Consider the following 17,169-nt stretch of genomic DNA (forward strand, 5'->3'; position numbering starts at 1 on the left):
TCTTCTTCTGGCGGCAGAGGAGTAAGTCCATCTAGCGGATATCTTTGAGAAAACGATGGAGAATACTTGCTATTTGGATAGATGAGAGGAAGAGTGGGGGGGCGGCGCGAGGAAGAAAATGGCCGACAAGGCAACGGTAAAAGGGCAGGGACGTCGAGTGAGATACGTGTTTTGGGCGAAAGAAATGCGAAGTCCGTGTTAAGCTTCGCGTACTCGGACGGAAAGTATTTGGAAAGTAATCGTGTTATTGTCCTCCCTAGTGACGCGTTTGAGTGAAAAGTCATCAGACTAGTCAACTGCATTGGTGTATTAATTTATCGTTTAAAAAAGCGTTCGCGGGCCGTGTGTAGGAACAAAAGGGCTCGCTAGAGGTAAACATAAATTATATATCATTATATATTTTCGGTTTATTTTTCGATTATATTTGTGTTTCAAATACAGAAAATATTTTTGTGAGAATATATTGTTTGTGGCTTTCGTAATAGAGTACGAGCCTGGTAGAAATTCGTACGTGACAAATTCATCGATCAGTAGACTTAGTTTATGTTAGCCACTTGTGGCCATCTACGGATACATTTAAAAGGTATCCTGGTGTCCTTGTCCTTTTAATTTCTCTGCTTACAACACGAATACTATGTTTTTGTGTGAAAATGAAGTAATCTTTTCCATCGAAATATAAAGGAAACATAAACGGATATCTCGAACATCAAATTTCTCTAATGTATGTTAAACGATGTGAACAGTGAGATTTAAAGGGATCGATTTGTCAACAAGTCGATGAAAGTGCGCGCATCCAACTCTCTCGATCGAAATTATATTTTATTTATTCATTTTTGTAGACTTCGTATATTTTATTTATCATAATAGAACGTAGATTTTTTTGATTTTACTAGTACTTCGAGCGATAAGAGTATTTTGTTCCCAGAAAATATCAATACCAATTAGTCATTCTTTTGGTATTTTCACAAAACAAAACGAGAGTGAATCTAATTATTCTGACGTTATAAAAATATTTCGCATATTTCGAATATTGATTTTTTGTTATTAATGTGACAAAAATGTTACTTTGAAAAGTAGGTTACAAAAGTAGTCCATTTTATATTTACATACAGTATATGATTTTATTATCACAGATGTTTTATAATATTATATTTCCTTGTATTATTTGCAGATACAATCAGCTTTGGTGGAAGTTACAATATTTCATTAAGCTCTACAATGGCAGTTAGGTAGTCTTAATTGTTTGCTCAGGACTTTTGTCAACTTTGAGCATATTTTTGTCAAGCTGAAAATGTAAAGAAAACAGTCACAATGAAAACACAAAAAAAGGCGATGGTTGCCAGGAAGGCAACCAAAGTGCCAACAATTGCTAAAAAACGTCGCGCATTTTTAGAGAAAGCAGTATCCGATGTGAGGAAAGAGAAAAAGCCTAAGAAGCCTGAAATGATAGATGATACAAAAAGAAAGATGGAGAACGATAAGAAAAAATCTGAGAAGGCTGAGGAGAAGAAGAAGATAGAAGATAAGAAGAAAATTGAAGAGAAACGGAAAGAGAAGTCAGAAAAAATGGACGAGAAAAAGAAGTGTGTTAAAGATCCAGAAAGGAAGTTTGACAAAGTGGAAGAGAGGAAATTAGACAAAGCGGATGAAAAAGTCATTGACGAATGTACTCATGAAATAACAGAGAAGAAGAAAGTACAAAAAATAGAGGAGAAAACAAAAGTGGAGAAGCAGATAATAGAAAATAAGAAAAAGGTGGAAAAAGTGGAAGATAAGAAAAAAAGTGGAAAACTCGAAGATGAGAATATGGAGGATCAAACGAAACTCCAAAGTATTCCAGAGGAGAATAATTTTCATGAGGAAAAGTTGGATATTCTTTGTTCCATTCCTAAGAAGAAATGCAAAGATGACAAAAAGAAGGATGGAAAACCAGTTAAGTCAGATTTCAAGGAAAATGTAAAGATTTCTGTGATAAAAGATAAAAAGTCGGAACGTAAGAAGCTCCTTGAAAAGGGTACAATAAATAGTAAAGGTTCGCTAACAAGAACAAAAAAGAGTAGTAAAACAAAATCGCTGCAAAAAAAGGGCATTTCTAGAAAAACCATCTTAACGAAAAAGTCACATATATCTGTAGTTCAAAAATTCGTGGATAAAAAAATGAAATTAAACAAAATAGTGAAAGATGAAGAAACATCAGTCAGTGAAGATGAAGCAATGAAAAAGACAAAAAAGAAAAGTGTTAATATTTCTAAAAATAAAACCATGCAAGAGAAAAAGCCAAAGTTAAGAAAACATATGAAAGCTAAGTTGTCTTCAAAAAATAGTAAAATAAGCAGTGCATTAAAGAAAGATGACAAGCTTAAAACATTGGTAGAGAAAGTTATACCTAAAAAGAAAATGGATGTAAAAGAAACAGAAAAACCACTAAATGAACAGAAAAAGATTATAAGTAAAGATGACTTGAACGAGGAAGCTGAAATGAATGATATAAAAAGTGAAGCAGAAGAAATTAAGGATCTAGATAAAAGTAATAAAGAAGAACTATTACAGTCAAAATCACCAGATATTAAAAAATCTGTGAAAAGTAATTCAAAAATTGCTAAAAAGGTAATAAAAAAGAAAGTTATAAAAGCACAAGGAGAGAGCACTAATCAAATACTTTCTTCTTCCGAAGAAACATCTTCCGAGGAATCCATTAAACAGATCAAAGTTTGTGAAGATAGTCCAAGCGATAGTGTTTCTTCCAAACAAGAACAGATTGATAGTGAGAATGTAACTGACACTAATCTAAAAGAAGAAGCAATTAATAGCGAAAATTCAAGTGGTAATGCTTTGTCATCAGATTCAGAAAACGAAAGTAGTGATGAGATAAAGAGAAACAAACAAAAGGATATAAAGAAAAAAGAAAGAGCTAGTTCACCATCCGATGAACGCGTTCGACGAATGAGATTATTTGGCTTCTGGAGTGGACCAAAACGACATAGAGTGGCTTCTTTAAATGCATTGGCTAAAGTGCATTGTTTATATGAGAATGAAACTGGTGGTGTTTATCTTGGAGGTTTCTGTAAACCAAAACCTGAGAAAGAGAAACAGAAAAAAGCTAAAGAAGAAAAAGAAGAACCTGTTCGTAAGGAAAAAGAAAAGAAAATAGAAAGTAAAGGAGAAGAAAATGTTCCAAAAAGGAAACTCAGAAATGTTCCAGGATTACGCGGCAAGCATTGGGATATGATAGAGAGTTCTTCGTCGTCATCCTCTTCCGATGATGATTGTGAACAAGAAAAAAATATTGAATATACCAAGAAAAAAACAATTAAACGCAGAAAGAGAAATGAAGAAGTAATGGATTTCAAAGATATGGTGGTTTGTAAGAGAATGGCAAGTCTAAATGCTGCAGCAATTTTGGCTGCTTCTTACTCAGATGAGAAAAATCGTTGCAGTAGTAGCTCTGATACTTCTAGTGATTCAGAGATGGAAATGATTAGAAAACGGAAACAAAATGATTCCGATGTTGAGAAGCGAAAGTCAAGGCAAAACACTGAACAGGATGATGTCTTAAAGCCATCTAATAAGCTTGTTATTGTAAATCAAGATACAGATGTTACTATTACTGGTATTATACTTATATTGTATTAGTTTCTTATCTATCTTTGCATGTGCTTATAATTTATTAAAATAAACTTTTGTTTAAAGGCGTGTATGTTAATCAAACTCGATCTACGCATCACGAAGGGTTCTGTAGCATTGCTGGTATGCAGTATAGAATAAGTTCAACCAGTCACACTCAAACTGCAGCTACTGCAGTTGCTACTGAACTACATGATCAGGTCAGTTTTTCATATCTGATCAGTGAAAATTCTGATTCCAGAAATGTATTATAAATTAATTAGAAACTGTACTTGTTATTATCATGTCGTCAAATATTTCTTTTTTATAATAGCAAAAGTTGGAGCAACCTTGCAAATCATATACTCCATTAGGAGCATTATCATCAATGCAACCACCAGGTAGTCAAGGCAATCATCCAAACATGTCACCTAGGAGACATTCAGCATTCTCAGCTCCACACCAACATGGTAAGTTAACTATAATGTATAATTTGAAGAGAACATATACTAAATATAACAAACGATATGCGAGGAAATTTAATAAACAAGTAATAATTACTAAATACTTCAAACACTTTATTATATTGAATAAATTTACTAAAAATTCTGAAGTATCATATAGCCGATTAATTTCTGACGATTAATATTTTTATAATAAATGTTTAAAATATTTTTGTAGTATTACTATGTCAATAATTTTTGCACAATTTTTTATGTTTTGTTATCAGGGTATTATCAGCCAGCTGGACCACTGATACAGCATCCACCAACATTACCACCAATAAAAGGACCACCTCCAGAACCAACTCCTACACCTCCTCAAAATTCTGAAGGATCAGATGATTTAGTAGCAACTTCAACAACTTCTGGAGGGACAAGTAGCACAGGTATATGATTAAAATATAATGTATATCTTGATTAATTTTCAAGTTACTTATGTTAAATCAAATTTTCCAAGTTATTTTCTTAATTATATATATATATTATTATTAAATATATAAGCATTTAAATAAAATAATTATAATTAATATCTTTAACGAAAAAAAGTTTTCTGAATTATCTTTTTCAAACTGATAAATATATAATATGATATCAACATTTTGAAATAATTAAGGAAGATAGGTTCTTTTAATGTACTATGATTATGTAAAATAACTATTTTTCTCTGGTATAAATTGTTCAATTAAATCTGTTGAAATTTAATATTTTAACTAATACGATCATTTAAACAATGTCAATTTATAAAGTAGGTTCGTCTTTTTTGTCATATGTTTGTGAAAAATGGAAATGTATAATTTTGAAAGTTCAAAAGAAAGTATACAATGTTCTGTTTAAATATTGATTTATAGTTCTGATAGAAATGAAAGATGTTGTAATATACTAGGTAAGATTAAATGTTTAATGATTCATTTCAGGAGGTGGATTTTATAGGGCATATTGTCCTCAATACTATGGTACACCACCGCAGTATGCAGATTTGTGTTATCCTTCAGCCTACACTCATCCACATGCTCATCCACCGCCTTACTACAAATATGCACCAACTTACAGAAGGTATAACAAATATATTATTTCTCTATTTACAATTTGGAGAAACAATAGTAATAAAAGTTCATTTTTTTTTTTGACTTGCCTTAAAACAGGTATATTTTCAGGCAGTATTATGGATATCAGGAATCCAGCGGAGGTGGTGGCCCCGGAAGTGGTGCTACCGCAGGTGGGCCAGCAGTTGTTGACTACCAACCACCTCCACCGCCACCTGGTGAATATCCTCTGCCCCCGTATTATGGAGGATATCCGCCACCTCCTCCACCGCCTCCACCTCCACCTAATCCAGCGTACTTGCATTCGCAAGGAAGACCTTTTGTAGATCGTAAGTATTGTAATTATTTACTTTACATTTTCTTAGTGTAGTTCATCGCTTTTTCACAGAATACTTTTAGCAGTATTAGTGTAAATTAAGATGGCAATTCGATTGTAACTAATCTACGTGACTAATTTAATTGAACTCCATATTTCATTTAGCATTTCTTAGTTTTCTTTCCGTTTAAATGTTTTTATTCAATAGTACTACATTGCAAATTCTACTTTTTAGAACTAATCTTTTAAATTCATTCTCATGGTTCTACAATTCGTAATTTTAAGATGTTCTTTCTGTAAATGAAAACTTTCAATATAATTAAATTAAATTAAATTAAGTTTAAATAATTTTAGATACCTGTTGTTGTATAATTAAAGATATATGTAGGGTTGGGACAATGTAGCAGTACTTTTAATGTTTAACAAAAAGTTTTAAAATATTAAAAGAACAAAAAATATGTGTACACCCGCTGACGTTCGCAGATGATTCACTCTTAATACTCGTTCGCTTTCTCGACTCTCATAGACTGTTCTCCAGACTGTCTATTACTACTTTGCCGTCAAACTTGCACGCACTCTTATCATTCATCCTCATTCTCTTTCCCTCCTTTCCACGCGCATTCCTCCTCACTTGTATTCTGTCCCTTGCATCCATAGCTGAAATTCTCGTAGTCACGTATACGCTTTACTAATTGTTTCATTCTCACCGCTCAGTTGTTCGGTTCCAAGCATTCTTGCTTCACATCCCTCCAGCTATTCGAAATCATCCTGTTTGCAGTCATACTTTTCCTAAACATACCGGAGCCACTCTATCGCGAGACGACACCAACCACATGCCCACATAATCGTCCATTTATACCTTATGAAATTAAGTAATACAATGTAGGTACTTCCTTGCAACTAATCGACACCCCTTTTGATGGCGGGTGATCGTCGCTTTTGTTGCAGTTTTCTGTTCCTACATATATTACAATCATTGTATGAGTAGTTTAATTGCACGAATAATAAAAATAAATGAGAGAAACATTTAATAATTTATTTTAGATGCAGCCTTTCAGGGTTGCCCATGCCCGATGCAATCTTGTCCAAAAAACGTGGATACTGGGCCCCTTATTGGTAATGGTAAGGGAGCGCCAGTGGTATCGGGGACCGGTCTGTCATTGCCGCCCAGTGCTTTGGTAGGTCCGCCCTCGCCGGCGAGGGGGCTAGCCGGGCTAGCGCCTCCTCATGGTGCCAATGCCTGGGATACGGATCGCGTCCAACTTAACACTCATCGCAACCTGAATCAGAACCAACCGTCGGTCCCTCCGTCTCATAATCTAGTCGGTGGACATAATCGCCCTCAGGACTCGGACTGTAAAGATAAGGTATGACATTAATCTATTTATTTTATGATAGACATACGACTTTGACAGTTTCATTTAAGGAAAACGAATTAGATTACTTGGTGCACGCATTTCACAGAGCTAATCTCTTTGAAAAATAGTTTTTATTATACATTTTAATTGTAACCTTAGGTCTTATAGCCTGGAAGATGATTTATCGATTAAGTTAAACGTCTACTGTTTCTTTTAGGGTGAAGAGAATTCTATGGAGGACAAGTTGCAAAAGTGTGGATGTCAGAAACGTGCCTGTACATCAACCTGCGAAGTTAAAATGGAAACCCTCTCTCCTACTGAGAAACTAACAGTGACAACTTGTCCAAGTAACAAGTTTCACACATTTAAATTAGAAAATAACAATGTGAAGTGCGAATCTTGTAGCGTAGAAATGGGCGATAACTTAACCTGTGTCGCAAATTGTAATGTTAAGTGTGAATCAGATTACAAGTGTGATATAATGAAATGTGAACAATGTATGAAGGAAGGTCAAATGGCTATTCTAGAAATTGACAAGGATTCCGGTATATTATTAGATGATAAATTGGATACAGATACTGACGTTAAAGAGGAGTTAAACGATGTTGTTGTGATTGAGAGTGAAAATTGGAAAAAACCTGATTACGAACCAACAGTACAAGAAACTATCGAAGAATCTATAGAAAAAGAAGGCATAGAAAAAACAGAAGTGGAAGAGGAACAACCGAAGTGTCAAAAAGTAACAAAGAGAAAATTATCTTTAGATAGCTTATCCGATAGTAGAAAAAAGAGGAAAATGAATAAAAGGACTCTTTCTGTTGGTTCTTCCCAGGATTTGAATAGTAGTGATTTTTCATCTAAAATTTCTATACCAATTCTATCTCTGATTAAAAAGGCTGATGTGAACGATGCATGTATATCAAAGAAAAAACAGCCTAAAAAAGATAATCAGAATCAAAAGCGAAAAATAGATCATTCAACTTCTGGTGAAAATGCAATGAAAAAGTCAAAGACTTCTAAGCAAAGTACAAGTAACAATATCTCAAATTGTTTTAAACATGGTATCAGTGATAACTCTATCATGGAAACCATTAATAATGTTATACAACAAAGCTTGCAGATGACACAAAAAAGAGATCGCAAGAATAAAATTACAGAAAAGCCTGATAAAACAAAGAAAGAAGTGAATCTGTTATCTGCAGTGAAAAAGGTAGTTAAAAAAGTTGATTTAGTTAAAAATCTAGCATCGGAGAAATTATCAAAAGTAATTTCAAAAAGCGGTCATTCTAAAAGTAAAACTGACACACGAACAAAGTCAAAATCACACGATAAAAATAAATGTAAAGCGAAGAGTAAATCCAAAGTTCACGAAGTGAAAACAAAGGATAATGGTAAAAAGCATGAGAGTACAACAAAATCTAAAATAAAGAATATTAATGAGACTATTAAAAAACCAGCTTTGATTAAAAAGAAGCGAAAAAGTACGAAAAAAGTAACTATAAAAAAATCAACCACCAAAGTTGAAGAATATGTAATAGGAAATGAAAATTTATTGCTAACTAGAAAAACATTTTTAAAACCCAAGTGGAGTAATGGTTGGAGTTGGGAGGGCGATCCGTTTGAAGCCAAAGTTTATTTAACGGTATAAACATGTTTCTTATATTGAATTAAAGTCAAATAGCTGTTCAAGATTACAGAGAAGTTATAAACATTTACGTATCTTTTAGTTACAAAAAGCAAAATTACATTAAATTGAAAGTAATATTATAGAAAAGTGATTCTGAGCAGCCTCTTGAATTTGATAAGTTTAGAGTACAAATAATAGTGACTGGTTCAATTAATTAATTTTTTATTATTTCTAGAACGAAGAATCTGCTATACGTCGATGTTACGCGAGTATGAAACACGAGAGTGGTGACGTTTTAAGACCTCGTGATTGTGTTTTATTAAAGAGTGGTCCACGGAAAGCTGATTTGCCATTTGTAGCAAAAATTGCCGCGTTATGGGAAAACCCGGACGATGGTATATTTTCATATGTAACGCTTTATGACAGTGCTATCCATGAATCGAGAAAATAAACAAAATTTTTAACAAACTAGAAGTCTCTCAATGACAAATGAAGGATAAAAATTTCTGTTTGTTACTCATTTAAGAATATTTCTTTTGGTCATGTATTCACATGGGGTTCAGACTCCTACCATGGCATAAATAATGATAATAATAATAGTCTTAATTTTTATCGATTTTGATATAGTGGTAGAAGATAAATGTTTTGCAATTTGGCAAAATGTTTTACTTTTTTGCTAAATTTGATAAAAATTTAGAGATTTACATCTTGGGTTTTTCCTCTTGTAAGGTGAACGCATGATTGTAATACCCAATTGGGAGGACTCACACTGGACGGCATTGGGTTACACTTTTACAAGAATACTAAGAAGATAAAAATAAGCATTTTGTTGTAGGTGAAATGATGTTTTCGTTGTTGTGGTACTATAGACCAGAGCATACCGAGCAAGGTAGAACTCAATACGACACCGAGGACGAGGTATTCGCTTCTCGACATCGGGATGCAAACAGTGTTGCGTGTATAGAAGATAAATGTTATATTTTGACATTCAATGAATATTGTCGGTGAGTTAGTATTTTGTAAAAATAATCTTATTAACATATTACTAAGTAAATGGAAAAATCTCCCTGTTTTCGAACAGATCGTTGCATGACCAATTAGGGAGATCTTTCACTTCCTTTAGCAACGTGTTACTTTTTAAATTATTTACTTCTGTTATTTAATCTGGTTTTGAACTAGAATTGTTAGCAATTCAAGATTACTACGCGTTTCTTGCGAAAAATGCACGATGAATACCATAGGAATAGTTAAGCACGGCGCGCACGAATAACTAAGTGTTAACCCCAGAAATTGTATTTCCGAAAAATGATATTTGTCGTTATTATTTTTTAATCATTTCATATAAAGAAAATAATACATCTTTCATGTTTTGCAACTGGTGGGTTCGTAAAATTCTTTCCTCTAGATTTTCTAGGGTTAATATATATCATGTGAAATCTATAAAAAAAGAGAAAATATTCTACCACTGTTAATACTTATAAACGTTAATGCTATTAAAAGCAATTGACAATGATAGACTTCTCAATTAGTATTTCAATAGTTATACAAATTATGACAACAAGCATTCTTGACATAATTTATAGGTACCGTAAAAATTTACGAAGAATCGAGGAGGGATTAGAGAGTCCCGGTTTAATAGTTCCACCGGGAGATCAACTATATCCACGAGAGAATCGGCAGCCTCCGATACCAGTGTCCTCGGATATGGTTCTGTTCTGTCGACGCGTTTACGATTATCGTGGTAAAAAACTTGTTAAGAATCCTGGATGACTCGACTTTTTATAAAACGCTTTGAACAGGAACCAATGGAATGCACAAAGTTTGCAGTTTAAATTGAAACTGGACGTAGGTCTCCCTTCAAGCGTAATTGCACGTTATTAACTTATTTTTATTTGGAGAAGTCTATATTAATTTTTTGGGTGAATTTTAAAGCTTTATATACATATATACATAAGTACAGAAACGTTTTATAGACTTAGGTTTACTTTTGTTATAATAACAGATTATGGCAGAATTATACAATTTCTTATATGTTTATGCCCTCTACACAGTCTTTTTTCAAAGTATACATTAAAACTCATATAAAGTTCTATGCTTAAAGAGAACGTAAAAAGCTCCAGATTTTTAGAAGATATAGTTACAGTGAATGTTGAATTTTCAAATTCGTTAAAGTATTACAAAAAAAAAAGGCAAGGAAGGATAACAAGAGGATTGTTTTAAACTCGTAACCTTATGAGATAGACATTGCTTCTTTACTCATTTTCTACGTTTCTAACTTGCGATATAAGAAAGTTTTAATAAATTATTTAATCAATTCAGATGGGGAAACATCTCGAAACTCATATCTCCGAATCAATGCAATGAAAATAGCATAAAAATATGTAGGACACGCTTTGTAGCACTGGAAACGTGATCGGAAATTTGTCACAGTTGACAGCGTTCTTGTTATAAGGGACTCTTAACAAGGGTCCAAAAATCGTCTACCGAAGAGCAAACGACACGATCACTGTTTCGTCAATACGGGTTGTTTTATCGCGAGCGCAATACGTTTTTAGGGAGATAATAGAATTTGACAATTTTATAGAGAGAATCATATTTTTTGTGAGATAGTATTTATAACACTTAAATGAATATTTTTCACATTGGAGATACAAATACGTATATGCTATGTATCATGGCGCCCTCCTTGGAGGGGACCTTCGAACAGTTTCAAGGTAGAAATCAAATGCCTGGGGTACTTGACCATTTAGCGAAAATAGTAACGTATGCGATGTGTTCTTCGGACAAAGCAAGCAAATCAAGGCGAGATGAATCCAATTCCGACATGAGAGAACACTTCCAATGTCTTGCGGTGGTTCATGAGACCCGTGCACATGCATTATTCTAATAACGCATAAGTAATGTAAGTTTCATTTCTAATAACAACCGTTAATAACGGAGTGTCGCGAAATGGAATTGATTCGATGGAAATTTTGCTGAAATAGTATGCATTGCGTACTTGAAAGTCTTTCTTGAAAATCAGAAAAATTCTATATTAGAATCAATGAAAGAATCGACTTGTATGATAATAGAAATTTTTAAACTGGATTTATTTTCAAAAATTAGCTGTAGCTTGTCTTTTTTATTTGAGAACAATGAGTTACATTATTAATTGTAATAATGGGTCAAAATATATAATATTATTTATATAACATTAATTTAGTATCAGAATCAGAAATCACATAAAGATTTATATTTAATCTATGAACATTCAGATTAACGTTCACGTACGAAGCTCTTTATGCAGTTTTATGCATTCGTGTATATGTTCTTATAAAAGATAAAATGATAGGGCATAGACCAATTCAAAAATATCTTCAAGGTTCAGTTTTTCTTTACACTAGCAGAATAAATGTTTTACTAGTTTTCTTAAAGTTTGCAATTTTTGATATACGTATTATATCGATTATACTATTCGATATACGTAATGCTAGAAGGTTACTTGATGGCTAAACTGAGGATGGCAAGGTTGATTGATTAGTTTTTATTTTTTCTCTACTCAATTTTCTGTTAGTTTTATTTTCTAATTCCTGATATTTTCGGTCAGTAATTTGCTGTTTGCCAGTACGATTACACATAACCAATCGAAACTATAAAACTATGATCCAGGAAGACATCCCTTGCTCTTATGCATTAACAGAAATAAATTGAGGGAGATGAGATAAAAAGAGAAAATAGGAAAGTAAAAGAACTTTAGACATTATACCTTAATTTTAAATTAAAATTAACTTACGTGAGTTATTAAGGTATACTATTATTACACGTAAATGATATAATTTATTTTTAGCTATTGAGAAACTGCCTTCTTCTTTTAAAAACGTAATTAGTAAATAAAAATTTACTAATCAAATTTCGTTCATTATCCGGAATTTTATTTTTTAATGTTGTACTTATCAGAACGAAATTGTAATATTTGTATTCTTTACATTGAATTGTTAATGTTTAAGCAAGGTTCTTGTTGCTTGTATCTTTCAAATTTTTACTAATTCAGGTGTCCTTTGGAGTGCAATAATTTAATTTATTAAGTAACCTGTTCTTAATTCGGGAAGACATTTCAACGTTTGACGTGAGATCTACAAATTCTATGCTTTCATTGATTCTATTATAACCCGAACTTGAAAGAATTGCTATATTACGGAACATATTTAATTATTTCTTTCGTCGTAAATTCTTTAATGTTAATTTCATCCTCTGCGCTTTTGAACGAAGACAGATTTTGTCGAGTACATTGAATCGTAAAAAAAATATAATTCGATCTCTTTAAAATGATAATTCACATTTATTGCGTAGGACGAAATTGTATCTTCTCTATTCTTTTTTTTTTAAAGAATTTATTTTGAATGAATTTTTCTTATTGCGACATAGGTATCGCGGCGATCGGATTTTTCAGATAGTGTTTACGTTCTAACCCGTCACACTTTGTATATCTCTTGTAACGATCACTTAATTGCTTTATTTAACTTCTTGAAAAAATCACGATCTCTATTTTGTTAGGGAGAAATGTGGTTGTATGATATAATCTCTTGTATCTTCATCATTTCGAGTCACATATTATTCATTAGCGCATAGTTAATGTATCGCATCGTAGTATGCCAAAAAATGAAAAAAGAAGAAACGTATTCGTGAAGTACGTAAACCTTACGTTAGCCAATAATACAATTATATTACACGAGGATTTATAATAATGAGTAGAAACCTTAGGACGTAATTATTTTTACTGAAATTCCAAATAAAATAAACGTCGACGTATATTTTTGATTATTTGTTGAGTGGCGGGTGTTTTGTTAGAAATTATATTATTTAAAATTAATATATTGATGATACGATTATTATTTAATATCTAATATATTGGACATAGACGCTAAGTTATTTCCGATAGAACGAAATATTATATGTAGAATAGTTAGGGGAAAAGGGAGTGCGACCGTGATTGTTCCTGTCTGTGTATGCGTGTGTATGCGATGCGAGGAAAACCATAACATAGACAAGTCATTAAAAAAGAACAAGAGAAAAAAAGATAATCGACGAACATAAGGGAAATGACAATTGAAAAGTTGCAAAATGACGAGGGAAATATGTTTAAGGTAGAAACGAAAGAAAAAAAGGGAAAGAAGAGGAAGAAGAAAAAAAAGCATGAATACCGAAATGTCTTCTCATTTTTCAAAATGTTTTCTTGACGATTTAATATATTTTATATTTATTAATTTATAACGACCGATTATATGCGAACGATGCGTCTCCTGTAAGAAGTCTTGTTAGTATTACCTACGTGCATACGTAGATGGAAAATCGTGTGTGAGCATCGCCGTGCGCCGTGTATTAAAATTAAAACGAACAAAAACAAAAAAGACAAATGATTCACGTCCTGTGTTTCTCCGCGTTTAGTGCGTGATCGACGTGATCATACCTAAACAGAGCGATCAAATACGGCTGGTTTATGATGGTATATTTACGGCGCATGTAGATCTGTCACACTATTATCGCGACCTATTACAAATAGTTTTGTATTCATTTTTATCGCATAAGTGGGATCGCATCTTGTGTGCGACTACGATGCGCCGATGCATTTTATCGTGGTGAACAACGAAAGATTTGTTCACTAGGCGAACGAACCGTCGCGGCGTATAGATATCGTGTAATTCGCATTTGTGTGTAATTTCTAAGCGCGGTCTCACCGCGACCAACGCGTTCTCGACGACGGGGTAGGGAGAGCGAAACGGCGGCTTCTCTTCGTAGCGCAGATGATGAAGCGAAAGTCCGAAATAACACTCCAACGATGGTTAATATGGGAACATTGCACAAAAAGAACTTTGCATATCCTCTGTTTATTCTACGTGACCGGCGAACTTTCATCGAGCGTATTTGGAAAATTCACGGTTTGTGGCTGTAGACGCGCTGAGTGTGAAAAGATGTACGTTACAGTTTTCAGGCATGGATATGCGTATTATGTATGATCAATTCGGACTTTGAAAGATGTTCGAACAATATGTTCCTGCAAATTTTATCGTGCGAAATGGAAGGAACTTAAAAAGAACTTTAAAGTGAACTCCATTTCGCAAAGGAATAATGTTTGTAATATATCTAAAACATATTATCAGAATGATCGAGATATTAATCATGTAACTTTATTTCGCGTGACTGTAGTCCTCCGTTAATAATCAAATCAGAAGGAGGAATTTTTTCTGATCATGGTTTCATTTTTAAAGAAACTAAATGACGCTTTCATCTTTAACTTTTGAATTGATGAAAGTGTACATTTTTATTTTATGAGGAATACTAATCTTCGGATAACGGCGCCTGTGTCTATCCGAGTTGATTTTAAGCTGTTATGCAAATTCTTATGCTTATTATTTTTTTTTCATCTTTTTTAGCGAACGAAATATATCTTGAGCTTTTTATTTAAAGTTTGCTAATGCGATCGAGAAGAAATGATCAGAGAAAAACTGTAAATGAACAGTCTGTCATCCTTTATTTTGTAAAAACTGTAATTCATCAAATATTTTTGAACGGTAATATGCGTTCGAAAGTATTTCTAGTAAAATTAATTAAAGGATCTGAATGGATCTACTCATTGGCATTTATAAAATCGCCAAAATACCATCAAAAAGCATGCTATAAATATTTCATTTTCATAAATTAATGAAATTCATGTACATTATCTCTGACGAGTAGAATATCTACAAATGACAAAAAAGTATGTAACACTTACAAGACCAGTTATTTGATTTGCAGCTGTGGTACGTAACCGACAGGCGAGACCAAAACCTAATTGAAATTAACTTACATCCTTGTAAGAGATAATTTAAGATTCACTCACTTGACGAAAATACCAACGTAGTAAGTGTATAATACTACAGATTGTAAAAATATAATACTGGTTACTTAGTGGTAGCCGAGAAATATTGTTAAAACGCAATGTCGGTTATTTAAGTGTTAAGATAAATCTTCAGCGATTTAGATATGCAGATTCATGCCTGAGATCCATGAAAAATACTCTTTTACACTGTGAACGTTTCACGAGTGCAAAACTCTTGAAGTTTTCGAACACGCTTCAATAAAAAAAGGAAAAGAAAAAAAATAGAACCTCCATTTTGTGAACGATTTATCCGGTGGACTTTCATCGCGCGGGGTTAGTCGATTTCTGGCGAAGACCCTTCGCGCAGGTTTTTCGTGCGACCGAGAACAGAGATGCTCGACCGTTTGGTGATGATGACATTGCCTTCATTATCTTAAGCTTTTTGTGAACCTGTATGAGGGCTGATAATAGAAACACTAAGAATTCTTGTCTGGAATCAAAGCTTTCAATATATAGAAGCCAATCACCAATAGTCTCCTCCAGAGTTAGTCCTCTACCGATGATCAGGCTGCGGATCTTTATGCAAATGTAGATTTCTTTACATTATTTAATAAAAAAAAAAATATGAATTAAATAGTAGTTTATCTCTACTATTTAGTATATTGACAAGGTATAAATATGATAAAAAACTTTCAATTTCAAAAATTTTCATGGAGTTTACGTGTTGTTGTGTTTTTATGCACACATCGGTCTATGAGTGCATAAAATCTGCAGTCAACTGATAACATACACCGACATTCCTGATACTCATGGGAACATTGTCAGAAATCCTTTTATGTAGAAATTCTTTGAACTCCTATGTCACGTTTATTTTAACTATTTGTGGAACAAATTGTTTGAGAAATTTTACAAATTTTGTTACTTTCACTTTTTATCAAGAACTTTTTGATTACTGACTCAGTAACTTCCCAATATGCTTAATTATAAGTCGAACATTGAACATCCAACAAAATACGATTCGATGATATCTAAAAATAAGGTATGATGTGATATATCGTGTTTAAATTATTGCCGAAACTAGCGATTGAAGTAGTTGAAAACAAAGGTGGCTCTACTCATTATTAATCACAACATACCTAACACGTAAGTTCCTTTTTAACTCAAATATATGTTTACATTTTGCAATTGTGCTATTATTTCACTTTCGACATTTGTCTTTTTACTTGGCCTACCATGAGAGCAAGAAAAAATAGTTCATTCGTGTCGTCGTACTTATGTAATATTCACTACAGTTATCTAAAAGATATTTGAAAAGACAGTACACATGTTACAATCATTTTGTCTGAAACTCTTTTGATATTGTTGCAGCCCAACGCAGGTAATCGAGAACATGACGATACCTCTTCGATACTTCAGAACCACCCAAGGGGTTATAAACTAGGGTTCATGGATCTCTACACTTCTTATGCAACCAAATTTTATATTTATTTTGAAGCAGCCACGTCAGGAATGTTATAATAATATATTTAACTTAAAAATAGAGAGTTTCTATTTCACCACTGTCCTTTTATTATTTTTATTTTTTCACCATCATCAACATTCATCCACCACGTATACAGGGTTTCTCACCTAACTTGAGCATCTTAAATATCTCGCCCATTTTTTATGATAGTAAGAAATATTAGAGGAAAGAATCATTTAGTTCACGTAACATGGTTTATGTTGCGCAAGATAAGATTGGGGTGAATTAATACAGTAAAATCATGTGAAGATATAAACATTTAATGTTTTATAAATATTACATTTTTTGTTGGATTTTCACATTTTTATATACTGAAAGCTATCATACGCAATATTTTGCAATTCTTTAGAAAATATTATTTT

At 32.9% G+C, this 17,169-nt stretch overlaps 1 protein-coding gene across 7 annotated transcripts; it reads left to right on the forward strand.

The window, feature by feature from the left end:
- The first annotated feature begins 93 nt into the window (after positions 1 to 93).
- LOC116433384 (Histone gene-specific Epigenetic Repressor in late S phase) lies at positions 94 to 16,825 on the forward strand. 7 transcript variants are annotated; one of them, XM_031991417.2, is made up of 12 exons: positions 94 to 371; positions 1,172 to 3,610; positions 3,691 to 3,824; positions 3,938 to 4,073; positions 4,334 to 4,492; positions 5,021 to 5,159; positions 5,249 to 5,478; positions 6,510 to 6,832; positions 7,041 to 8,465; positions 8,686 to 8,845; positions 9,286 to 9,454; positions 16,654 to 16,825. In XM_031991417.2, exons 2-12 carry the CDS (start codon positions 1,312 to 1,314, stop codon positions 16,724 to 16,726), a joined length of 5,247 nt encoding a protein of 1,748 aa, XP_031847277.2. In that variant the 5' UTR covers positions 94 to 371; positions 1,172 to 1,311; the 3' UTR covers positions 16,727 to 16,825. The 7 variants fall into 7 exon arrangements, with proteins under 7 accessions (XP_031847277.2, XP_031847272.2, XP_031847276.2 ...); XM_031991412.2 differs by lacking the exon at positions 16,654 to 16,825 and adding an exon at positions 10,034 to 15,572; XM_031991416.2 differs by lacking the exon at positions 16,654 to 16,825 and adding an exon at positions 10,034 to 15,572 and having other exon boundaries at positions 5,261 to 5,478.
- The last annotated feature ends 344 nt before the right edge of the window (positions 16,826 to 17,169 follow it).

This window comes from Nomia melanderi, chromosome 6, assembly GCF_051020985.1.
Source record: "Nomia melanderi isolate GNS246 chromosome 6, iyNomMela1, whole genome shotgun sequence".
Taxonomy (NCBI): Eukaryota; Metazoa; Arthropoda; class Insecta; order Hymenoptera; family Halictidae; genus Nomia; species Nomia melanderi.